This window comes from Centroberyx gerrardi, chromosome 4, assembly GCF_048128805.1.
Source record: "Centroberyx gerrardi isolate f3 chromosome 4, fCenGer3.hap1.cur.20231027, whole genome shotgun sequence".
NCBI classification, from domain to species: Eukaryota; Metazoa; Chordata; class Actinopteri; order Beryciformes; family Berycidae; genus Centroberyx; species Centroberyx gerrardi.
Window position 1 is genome coordinate 17,366,100 of NC_136000.1, and position 13,315 is coordinate 17,379,414.

General features: G+C 39.4%; 1 protein-coding gene across 1 annotated transcript in view; it reads left to right on the forward strand.

Moving 5' to 3' along the window:
* Positions 1–8,517: 8,517 nt before the first annotated feature.
* The window catches only part of LOC139933189 (voltage-dependent calcium channel subunit alpha-2/delta-1), a 60,712-nt gene continuing 55,914 nt past the window's right edge, over positions 8,518–13,315 (forward strand). Inside the window, exon 1 of the mRNA XM_078282913.1 lies at positions 8,518–8,606. Coding sequence (XP_078139039.1) covers positions 8,518–8,606 — 89 coding nt within the window. The remainder of the gene's footprint in view (positions 8,607–13,315) is intronic.

Below are 13,315 nucleotides of genomic sequence, written 5' to 3' on the forward strand. Positions count from 1 at the left end.
CTAAGTTAGGAATTCATTTATTGATTGATTGATTCATTAATTTATCTATTTCCCAATTTATTTATACTGTGATTGACTACTGAATAACTTAATTTTCCCTTTTCTCTGTAGACAGATAGATAGATAGATAGATAGATAGATAGATAGATAGATAGATAGATAGATAGATAGATAGATAGATCCATGGGTGCATGAACTGGCAACACGTGAATACTTGAACTGACAATCGGACAACAACAGAATAAGCAATGACTGACTAATCTGCTTATCTGTCTATGTATTTCCAGTTGTTCTTGGTGTCCAATGGAGGGAAGTTCATGAAGAAGACTCTGATAGGGGAAGCCTACATCTGGCTGGACAAGGTGGACATGAGGAAGAGAGTGGTCAGCTGGCACAAACTGCTGGTCAGCTCCACTCTGACCAACCCCTGAGCAGCTGTGGTCACCAGGGGTCAACAAAAGGTGAAGCCAGACTGTTCTTGTTCAGAGATCATAAAATTAGAGAAAAACATCTAGGAAATGGTGGATAGGAGTAACAAAGAGGACGTGACTGGAGATCCATGTAGTTTACTTCCTCAGTTTATATGTTCAGAAGGAGGGAATTATGTTCTAGTATCATAACAACTGTATCCTGATCAGTCTGACACTGCCAGCACACGTCCACCTCTCCCCATGTCTAGTCTCTGCTGGCTGTGGACTTTGCTTGTAGTATGCAAACATGCAAACACCACAGCAGGCACTGAAACACACTCAGCAGCAATATGGCTTTGAGAGCAGTGATGTCCCTCTCACCATAGTTCCCCTTTTATGATCCACATAAGATTTTTTTTTTGGTGCTGTGCCACTGGGCTAACATACCTGTGTCCTCAGAAGGGAAGATACAAAGCTGGATTTGATCACAGAGTCATGAATCTATTAAATTAACGTGCTTTCTTCATATGAGAATCATTGTTGTAATTCCCAAATTATGATTGTGATGTATGTGGACTTGTCGATCAGTGGTCTTGAAATATTCGATGCTGAAGGAATGCAAAATGTCTTTATGTGTCTTTTGTATGATACTCTTTCAGTTTCATGTAAAAAAGAGAGCCTATGTCGAACAGAGTCAGAAAGTTGACTTTGGCTATGGGATGAAGATAAAATGTACAGTACTCAGATTGTAGATATCACACAGGCAGATTATAGACCATATCAGAGAATCACACTGTACAGTGTGATATTTATATAAGATACAGAGATATCAGATGCAGAGTATATCTAAACAATATATTTAAGAGCTGTCCTCTTAAACAGTCACTGTCTCTCACAAGATTATATATCATAAAATATAGACAAATATTCTCTTTTAGGTTGAGGCTGTGGGTGGCGCACTGACAATCCAGTAGGCTACTTTTGTCTAGGGTGTTATGCAGTCTTTTTAGCTGTTATGTGAATGTGGACCTATGGGAGTTTAAGGATGTTCATGGGAAGTAGCTCCTTCGGTCCTCTGATCACAGTTTTACACCACTAGATGTTCTACAGGGCTTTGATAGGTTTAAATTTTAAAGGTCAGGTTCCTTGTGACAAATTGCTATCTCATTGGTATGCTAAGTTGTAAAGCAGGTTAGAATTACAATAAAATGAACGGTCTTTTGTGCTCTAAAGCAGATTCTCATCAGCCCAAAGCACATGCTGTGCTGAATGTTAAAAGCCAACTGTAGAGGGTGACAAGAGTTAATCATATTTGTGTTGTTTGTAAAACATTTTACTTTAAGACTGATGTAGTTGTTCAGAGTATGTTAATATTTCTTTCTGTGTAGCCGATCATGTAATTACACATTCTGGTTTGGAATGGGTATGTAATTCACATCAGTTGTGTCAAAACCACAGGTAGATCTTTAACTGTCTTTACCTCAGTACACGGCACTCTGTTTTCTGTGTGTGTTAGCGTTGCCACCCCTGGTCTGTGTTTTATCTCAAAAAGAATTTAAAAAATGAAGAAAAAAGAAGACAAACTAATCAAACGGCAATTGTTGTCATCAGTCACATGTCCATCAGATTCTGGTGTGAAGCTGGCTGAATGCTGTAAGCTCACTATGCTGTTCTGTGTCAGTGACTCCTGTTGCAACACAGTGAACCAGCCTCTTTCACTGCCTGTGACCAAAGCACTCAGGCCCACCGGGCTTCAGTCATATTCTTCGATAGAGGACAGAGCAACACTTCAGTGCATACGGGGCTCAGTACTAATGGAGCGGGCCACCCATGTATTCATCTAGTAATGTGTTTTGCCACCATATCTACAGTATGAGAACAACACTATCAGGTGACCCTCAGATCTACTGTCAATGTATTTAGGGATATCACAGGGCTGATGCAATTTTTTTAGAATTCAAGCAAATAGAGAAAACAACAAACACAGACTTTGAGTCAAGATGTCACAAAGCAAAGAAAAAAAGAGTAATAAGGAAGGGAACGTGGTTGATATTACAGAAAAATGATTTTGTTGTGCCAACCTTGATTTTTTTTTATTACAAACTCATTGGTTCTTTTGAGGTAATTCTATGCAACATAGATGTGTTTGAATGCATTTTTTTCTGAATTAAATGTTATATCTGTGAGCATATGGTCTGAAAATATGTATCTTATAGAAAAAAAATAATTTTAATTTGTACATCATTGAAGGAAAATATGAAATATATTGATTTTTTTACTGATTTTAAAATATATTGATGTTAACAGCTGTTAACATGTACATGAAGCTTGTGCACTTTAGTATTACATTGTTTATTTTCTTGTCTCGTTTTAAGTGTCATGACATGCAAGTTCAGGTGTTTGTGTTTCTATGTTGAAATGAATTGAATCACGATGTATGTGGTGGCAGAAAATACTGTAGTGTGCATTTTGTATCTATGTGGCAAAAGAAAAACAAGCAGACACTTTGGGGTTCCTAAACACAATGCACAATCTGAGGAGAAATCACTCTTACTACACCATACTCATAATTAACACTTAGCCTAACACTCTGTGTACAAAATACAGTAAATAAGACATTCTTCTTTCAATGCTCAGTCATGACTGTTTAACCCCTCGTGTTTCATTAGACTTCCCTCAAGCTCAATACTGTTTGTTCCGATCAGTTGTTGCTTGTAATTGTGAAACCATCCATTTGTTGTTGTTCTGAGGGGTGTGAATGTGACTCAAGTCATTTGATCTGTGTACATACAGTGTTTATTTTCTACAAAGATTGAATGTTTATATTGTCTGAGGTTTGAGCATGTGAGTGTCAAAAAAAAAACACAAAAGACATAACACTATAATTGTACAGCAATGCGTGTCTATAGTTGTATAAGGGGAGTTGACTGTGTAATCAAACTGTGTGCTGTCAACCAATGACTATCTGTGCAACCATGTCGAGTAAATGGCTGAAACAACACAAAGGGAAAAAAAATCTATTCAACTTCAATAGTTGTCTGAGACTTTCTGTTTTGGATGTTGCATGTTTTGTTGATGGTTTGTCAGTATATTTTGCTTCCAGATTATGTTTAAAAAGAGACAGAATATGTATAGATTTATCTGTATGCTGACTGTATAGAAATATGCTTGTAAAATTGTCTTGTTTTTCACTCAGTGTAAAAACAAAGAATCTAATGTTATGGTTTTGTGGTTGTACACAGGATGTGTTGAGATATTATGCAAATTGTGCTGTAAAAATCGGCTGTTTCCCCTGAGTCTAAAGAATAAATATTAAGAAGAGCTTATATTCCACATGCTGGAGCGAGTTTGATTTTGTTCTGTATTTTGTAACGTTTTATTTCAAAGAATGTATGATAACAAGGAATATAAGGCTTTTCACACAGCACTTAGCACTTCCTTAGCCCTGGGTTAACTTGAGCTTTAGCCCTGGGCTAACGAACATTTCACACAGGAAAATTGCAAAGTGGGATAACCCCGACTTCAGCCCAGGGCTAGCTGGCCCTGCTCCGCAGCAGGGTTATCTCCAACTTTCCAGGGTTATCCGTTTAAAAACAGGGTTATCTGTTGGCTGTGTGAAAAGGGTTAGAAGACTTCCCTTGTGTCCCTTTGTGTTGTCCAATCAAATATTTTCTCCTTCACAACATTGCTAAGCAACGCTGTGTGGTATTACTGTGCTCAAGTGATTTCATTATCACAGATCATTATGCTATTATGACACAGCAGTCACAAGCAAACGGAGGGGGAAAAAAAAGAATGAAAGGAAAAGAAACCGTGAAAGAGATCTAACTGGTCACAGACAGAGTGTTATTTTTAAGTTGATGGACAGGAAAGTCCGTCCAAGATAGACTGGACGGGACCTCCTGCAATAAAAAAGTGTCATCAGAGACATGATCTCGGAGGCTTGCCACTGTTGATATGGTAACTAAGGCTCTGTTTTCTTTTCAAAATATCCGCTCTCTGCTTTTCTCTCTGATGTATTTTAACAGTTTTTGCATAACGCCCCAATAATGGTAACATAATTGTTGCTAGTTAGTAGGCTGTGGAGGAGCACATAACAGTAGCCCGGTCACGTGTCATTCATAAACATAGGTCACATATGGACCTTCGGACATGTAAGCCCTGTGCTAAGAAGAACGCTGTGTGAATCATTAGCCCTAAGAGTTAGTTAAAAGTCTGTGTGTGAAAGGAATTAAGCTATAACTGTTAGCCATGGTTAACATAATTCAAGGAAACGTGTGCTGCGTGAAAAGCCCTAACAAGTGCTGTTTTTCAGAGGCATCATAAACCATGAAATTAATACCATATCTCAGGTATTTTGTAGATTGTGAAACTTATTTTTTTGTTTATTCAAATTTAGGACACAGGTGTGTCAATATTTTCTGTTAATGTATATTATAACATGCAAGTTCTCAGGTGTTTTGCTACAATATAATAACTTTATACCATGGTAGCATAAAGTTCGTTAGCCAGTGCTAGCATCTTTATGTAGCTAAGCTAACGTCAAATACACACACAACACACATAGGAAACTAGCGACTAACTTTCCAGGTGTATGCTAGTAGAATAGGCCTACATTGAACTTAAAAAGTTGAAAAAACATGAAGGAAAATAAAATTCTAACATTTGACGATAAAGATGTTTGTGACTTACATAAGCTCAGCACAATGTCTTGCTCCCCTCCTGTGGTCCTGTCAGCAGTGACTGACCCAAACAACTGACGACAAGCGCTGGGTCCATCCCCTCACGTTACTGTCCCATCTCAGGCTAAATATATCCACCACATAAAAAAATAAGACAGCGAAAAAAAATAAAAATAAAAATAAACATTAGTAAAACCATCCATGTGGAAATTCGTACTCTTGGTTTGGCGTACGGTTTAACAAGAATCTGCGCTCTAATGTACGACCTCAAAGTAACTTTTTCTGCACCAAAAAACATCATTACACACGAGCTGCGTCAAGCCAACCAGTGTGCCTAGAATGCCGGAAGGTAGACTACTTAGCCTTCAAAATAAAAGCATTCAAAATAAAAGTGTTTTAAAAAACCATGAAGGAATAAATAAGTATTTGAGTATAAGTATACAACAGAATGTTGCATTCACAAAAGTTCATCAATTGGATAAACTTACTCATCTCTAATTTTATATTGTTGGTCTACTAAATTTTACTTTGAAAGACACCATCAAATCAAGGTTTCCTTTTGCTTGAATTAGAGCTGTCCTTTGTTTTGCTTCAACCATAACAAATTAAATAAAAAACAGTTTTTATATCAACATCAGTCCAGCTAGTGAAACACCGCATTATTCAATCCTACACTCCCACTGGCAAGCTTGTAACTAGCACTCTGCTATTTCTCACCTTTTGAAGACAGGGTTAGGGTTGCAGTGAGTGTGGGGTGGATCAATAAAGGATACTTCATTTCTGCTTCTTATTTGTCTGAGTATTTTCTTAATTGTAGGATGCAGACACCTTCTTTGGTGCTCATTACTACTTAAATAACAGAAAGACTTAAAACAAGCAGACATGAATTTGGAACAGAAAATTATTCAGTATAGCATTTTGGTAAACTGTAGGTAGTTTGTAAGCCTATTATGTTGAGTTGGGTGTTGGGGATTTCACTTTTTTTGTGTTGTAGCATTTGTGTGAAATGAATTATTAATTATTTATTTAAGAAAAATAATGTAAGATAAAACTTTAATGATCCCTGCGGGGAAACTGGTAAATTGAAAGATTAGGATAAGAATACAACAAACAAAGATGTTGAGAAAACATTTTGAAGATTATATAGCAAATAGTTTAATATTAAAATGTACTTTACTAATAACCCTCAGTCACTCCATGACTGTGACCTATTCTTGTGATTTCAATGTGTGACCTCCAGATGGCAGTATGTTCTATCAAATAACCTCAAGGTTTACTATTATAACTTATCTTAAACCAATAGTGCTTCCATACATTATTACTTTCAAGATGATTGTCATACATATCCATGTCTGCAGGTGGTTATGTATTCTGAGCTATAAAGATTAGGCCTATTGATACACTGGTATAAAAAATAAGTGGTATCATGTGCTTATTATTAAATTAAATTTTGTAGAGTTCAAACATGCAGAAAGACAGGATATTCCAAGGCAGCTAATCTTACATAAAATGTATTACATTATTTATATGAAATTAATCTTTCTACGGTTTGTAATGTGTAATTATAAAGGCTGCATTGAAAGTACTGGTATTGTCAAGTGTCTTGGGCATCAGACAGAGATGTCTGTCTTTTTATTCTGGTCTTTTATTAATCTCCAGTACCTTAACTGTGTGAAGCGAGGTGTTATTGTTGGAGTGTAGCAGTCCAGACATTAGTCTGACACCTCCTCCTGTCCAGGCTTTAGTGTGAGATGTTCCCATTTAATGAGAAAGTACCGAATGGTATTATCTACTGAGGAGGCCTCTGTCCCTCCATCTTCTCAACACTCCACTTTTCTATTATGTTCCTCTACTCCTCACTCCAGTCCTCACCTTTCACTTCTTTTTCTCCCTCACATCACTGAGGTGCATCTGTTCCCTTTCTGGTGAGGAATGAGTGTGAGAAGGGAGGAGAGACAGAGACAGAAAGAGAGAGAGAGAGAGGGAGAATGATGGGAAGGTATATGAGAGGTGATGTGACAGGGAGTGAAGGGATGAGAATAGAGGAGAAATCGAGGGGGAGAGAGCAACAGTGAGAGCAGGGCAAGAGGTGGGGATGAGAGAAACAAAGACAGAGGGGGAAAAGGAGGAGGGAAGGGTGAGAGGACAGGAGAGATGGTGTGTGGTTGCCAGGCAACGATTGATAACCAAATCCCCAAGCATCCCGCTTGTGCTGCCCTGCCCTCCCTCCAGGCCTGAATTACACACACACACACACACACACACACACACACACAGAGAAGGAGATAGTAGGTTTATGCCCTCCATTGCCTTGTTATTCAATCAAACTGCTGATGCTCTTTCAAAGTGCAAATGATGACATGAACTCTTGCCATAATTTTATTCCTGTTGTGGTGCAGGAGTTTGCAGATTATATTCTTCGCTGTAACATGCACAGCAGGTGGCAACAAATTCAATCTTGTAAAACAGGTATGATTGATGGCACTGAGAGTGATTGGATTTTTACTGTAGGCCGATCACTTTCCTCTATCTCATAAGACTGTACATTCTCCGTTGAACGTGTGAAATCAATATGTCTATCACTCTAGCAGCAGCTCCCACTGTGGGACAGTTTCTCTGCTTGCTGTCACTCACCCTGCCGGGACGATTGATAGTGATTGACAAAGACGGTGCCATCAAAGCCAGTAAATTTTCCCTTCACTCTAGGGTCATAGCTACTGTAGGCAGAGCCAGACTTGCATCTGTATTCAGTGTGCGTGTGCTTGTGTGTCTGTTACCTGTGGTCAGACCCTCCCTTTAGCAGGTGTTTCTTTATAATGGGGAGGTGAAAAACATCTTGTAGCTCCCAATATGGAATACACCTCGAGAAAAAGAACAGTAAATACTGTAATACATTTTGCACTGATACTATATATCAGTTTCTATAGGCAGATTACAGAAATATCAGTTTATTATACAATATTACAGTTATAGCTACTATAAACTCACTATTGAGTACAGACACATTGTAAGACCCTATAGGAATAGACTAATATTGGAATATTACAGTGATTTTTCGTGAGGGCGAGAGAGGAAAGCAGGGGGAGGGAGAGACAACAGGGGAGAGAGAGAGAGAGAGAGAGAGAGAGAGAGAGAGAGAGAGAGAGAGAGAGAGAGAGAGAGAGAGAAAGAGAGAGAGAGAGAGAGAGAGAGAGAGAGAGAGAGAGAGAAAGAGACGGCCTGAAACATCAAGCCTCAGTACCTGTTAGAGCTCTGGATGGCCGGCTGATCAGATTAGAGGTGTCAGGGTTGGTTAATCTCTGAGAGCGCGACACACCGCTACTCACTCTGCTTCTGCCCACCGCTCCCATTCATCGGCAGCGAAGGGGAGCGGAGCGGAGCGCATTCGGTGTCGACGCACGTCGGGGAATTTCCCCCCTTTGACAATGGATACCTGCAGGGTGCGAGCCTTGGTGGTTCTGGTCCTGCTATGGCAGGACGGGTCTCTGGCATCGCAGTTTCCGACACAGCTCATGTAAGTAGCCCGTAATCCTATTTCGAGCACATGTTCAGGTTTGCAGACTCCTGCTTACAAGTGCTCGCTGTTTGGAGACAAGTAAAAGCCCACATTTATGCACAATGCACGATGTAGACGAAACAGTACGTGCGCGCTTGGGTGTGTGTGAATGGGGAGGGCTGGTCGTTTCATTCAATCACGGATGGTCATCTTGTTTGGCGGTGGGCAATATTTAAGCCTTCCCAGGGCGTGCTTGCCTCCAGGCAGTGATTCATTTTGGTTAGCCTAATCAGCAGTTACTACTCGCCGGTAGATTGGTGACGGTGGCCACGGGGCGCCGTGACAGCTCTTCTGTGAACTTGTTGAAAAGAGTTACGGCGGCTTGGTAGACTAATAGCCATGCAATGTGCACTGCTATTATGTGCTTAAAGTGTAATAATAATAAAACTGGTCCTGTCCCTTCCAGCAAAACGGATATTCTAACAAAAACTAACTAACATTCCTATAAGCATCACTATAAGCTCAAAGACTTAGGCTATAGTTTGTCTGGTAGGCCTTCTAAATAGTAAGTTTATAGAGAGCTTATTACTTTATGGTATTTTTTTTTTTTATCCACTCTGATATTTCTATATGAACCTATAGTATTGCTGTGATTTGCTGTGAATATCCTTATATACAATCGATTATATTATAATTATGTGCTGTCCAGAACAAAGAATGTCAAACTACCCTTGTCTGTTTGCACAAGCATCAGTCCTTCTACATTTTGCATATATAGGACACTCCGCAGTCCTCCTAAAATCCTGCAGATAAATGCTACGATAAGATGTTTGTATTGTTCACCTGAAGACCTCCTGCTAATTCAGAACAACCCTGCAGCATTAATGCAGATAACCAGACAAATGTCTATTCACAGTTTATTCTGTTGCCCAACAGCTTATTATTATTATTATTATTATTATTATTATTATTATTATTATTATTATTATATGTTATTGCATTTAAAAACCTTGTGAGTCCTTTCTTTATTTGTTTGTTTTTAATTAAATTGAAAGTTTGCGTAGTCCTTTATATGTCGTGTAAGTGTCATGACCATATGTCCATGGATCCTATTCAAAACCAATATATTGTCAGTTCATAGTCATCAGACCTTTGGAGGATATGACGTTTTGATCAATGGCAGTGATGCAGACAGCTGAAGTGGCTGGAGATATTGTATGCTGTAGACTGGTGTAGAATTTGAACCAGGTAGCCAGTCTCCTCAGTTAGAAAGCATTGTAACAGATCACTGGACAACCATTCCAGTTTATGTTGGAAATGTTCAACACGATGTTAACCTCCTACAGAAAACAGAATGTAATAGATTTCCATAGGGATCCTTACTTTGTACTACAGGAACTTGCTTTGTCCAGGTCAAATTTTAACATATTCTCATTATGACTGTGAAACCAGAATGTGTATCAAAATCATAATTGGTTGTATGTCATTTTCCAAATACAATAACTGCACAGAAATTTGTCAATTTACAATTGGTGTGGAGACACATGGATACAGTGTTACCCCGTGCTTGCTGACACATTCGGCTTCCTAAACATGCTGTCACATAAAATCATAAAATGCAAAGACAGTGAGTGAGACATACAACTAGACAGAGGGGTGCTTAAACACATTTGAAATATGTCTGAGGGGAAAAAGCATTTCGATTGTGAGTTTATTGACAGATCATTTTCACCACCTGAAATTATGTTCACTCATGGCTTTAGATGACGGTAATGATGATATTATTCACAGCACAGTATATATATTGGAACAAACAGAAAGTGAGCCAAAAGAAATTAACTAGATACATCATTGAGTTCATTTTAATGGATAACACTGATCCAGTTGATTATACTACTGATTATGCTCAGGATTATAAGCAGGAGAATCAATCATCTACAACCAATTACATTTTGAAAGTAAATTTCCAAACTGTGTAGCAAAAAAAATCATCTTATAAAGGTAGATATTCATTTTGGAAGCCATCTGTAATCTGCTGCTTTCATTTCTGCTTATGAACCTAAACCTCTGTTGTTCCAGTATTACTCTGGGGATCTACGGTAATTGGATGCAACACAGAGAAAGCCATGCATTATAGACACTTTAATTTTAGATAAACTTTGCATGTGCGTTTATCCTAGTTTGGTTAGTAATAGTTTCTCAGAATGGATGGATGGAAAATATGAAGTTGTATTTGACTTATACATTTACCTGTTTTGATATGTGTTCCATTGAATTCATTTTTGAAAACTCTTGTGCTCTCTGCTTTCATTCAGTGAAATTCTAGCCCAATTACAGTCCAAAAACTTTAACACTACTGCGGATGTTTTGAGGAACAATTTAAAGTGAATAAAAAGTATAATCTACAGACACAAGCTTTCTTGAAAGTCAGATCTCATATCATAAGAGGAATCTTTTGAGCATATAGCCATGGGCTCATGTTGGTTGAAGCCAGAAATGTTTCTGAAAATTACGCAGTCGAACCAGAGATCTATTTTCACCATAGATCTCCAGCAAGCCAACATGAATTGCAAACTTAGGGTGATTATTGGTTTAAGGCTGACATAGGAAGCTGGGCCGGTCAGAACTTGGACCAAAAGCCTTTCACTGCATATCAAGCCACTTCTCTGTTTTAGTAACTGGGCCAGGCTGAAGAAGGACTGAGTTGGCCGCTTGGGTGTTGGTGTATAGGCTACAGAGTATGTGCAGCGCACAGCGGGTTGTTTTGGTGCATTACTGTTGGTGCTTTGATGCCACATTGCGCTAGGATGTCAGCATCCAGACTGCTTCTCTTTGCCTCTGTAATGATGTGTAATTAGACTGTAGTTCAACACAGCCGTCCACTGAGATACACACTGTGGGTCAACTCATTACTCTCTCTCTGGCTCCGAAGTGATGGTACCACAACATCTCTCTCTCTCTCTCTCTCTCTCTCTCTCTCTCTCTCTCTCTCTCTCTCTCTCTCTCTCTCTCTCTCTCTCTCTCTCTCTCTCTCTCTCATCTCTCTCTCATGTCTCTTTCTGTCTTTCTCTCTGTCTCTATCTCTTTCTCTCTTGCTCTCGTTTGCTCTTCCTGTCTGTGAAAAACAATGTAGGGCAGTGTCTGACCCAGTTGCCATTTGTATGTGTGTGTTTGTGTTTGTGTGTGTGTGTGTGTGTGTGTGTCTGTATGTGTGTGTGTGTGTGTGTTTAATTATCCAGTGCTGTACCAGAGGCTACGGTAATCACAGCTCAACAACCAGAGCAGAAAAATTTTGCTGCCTCAGCTCAACAACAATGACTTTATCACTGTTTAGACATCTCTGAGTCCCCATGTTATTTTAACCATTATTACCTATAGCTTGACTTAACATTTTACTGGTGGCAGCAATAACATAATGAGCATCACTGTACCTCACCTGGTAATTTCTATTTGCATTCTGTTTCTATTCTACTACAATTTCTATTTGAGAGCAAAAACTGAGATATTTTGGTCTCTTTTGCATGAAGTGTTCTGGCTTCACATGGATTAACCATGACAGACTGAGAGCAGCCGCCACCTAATGTCATGGCATTTATGAAGCTTTGCCATTAAACTAGGTTGGGACCTCAAGGTGTGGTTGAGAATGCATGATTTAATGATGAGCAATTTGACTATGAAAGACTTAAGATATGCTTCAGAAAAGGTCGATTCTATTTGGAATGCTGTGTTTAAAGCCTGGGTAAATGGCAGCTATCTACAGATATCTGAGGGTTTTTTGGAAAATGTTTGTCAAGCCCAAACTTCAGCATGATGTATGAATGTGTCTTGCAAGCCCATGTGGGCTGGGCACCTACTGTGGAGTGCATGACATTGAAATAAAGTAATCTGTCAGTCACAGAAGGAGGTTTCACACATTCACAACTAGGAGCTGCCCACTTCTAGATTTTCCTGTTTGTCCATGTGAGGTAACAGGCAATGTGGGCAGTGCTGAACCAAACATCTGCAGTACTTGATCTACAGAATGAGATGTGACCAGGATGGACTCTCTCTCTCTCTCTCTCTCTCTCTCTCTCTCTCTCTCTCTCTCTCTCTCTCCTGTCTCTCTCTTTCTCTCTCTCACACTCACACACACACACCAAACCAAAGACACCTACAAGGCATTCAACATCAAGTAAGAATCTGACTGAGCTATTCAGCAGATCAGACACTGCTGTTTAGCCTTTGACAAAGTGCTCTAGAGAGATTTTGGAAAAAAAGTAGTGTAGAGTAAAGTCTATGTCATGCACATGAACGTGAACATGCACAAGCACACACACACACACACACACACTCACACACACACAGTCTGGGCTGTCTTATCAGTTTGTCGGCACCTGAGGGTTTTTGTTGTAGAGATACAGATTTACAGTGGTAGCAGTAGATTGCATAGAAGCTAAACTCTGGAGAGGAAGACCTTTGCTTCTCTGAATATCAAGTCCCTGGAAATATGCGCACATGCACACACACACACACACACACACACACACACACACACACATACACACAATTGGCTGGCGAATGCTTCAGGGTTTTAGAGCTTAGGCATCCAAGGTCTGCTGAAATACCTTGCATTCAGTCTGCTGTTTGTCTATGGAGAATAGGACAGAAGTGAGGAGAGGAGAGGAGAGGGGAGGATTGGAGGAGAGAGGGAGAGAGGAAAGCAAACTGGACTGGAAAAGAGGAGTGGA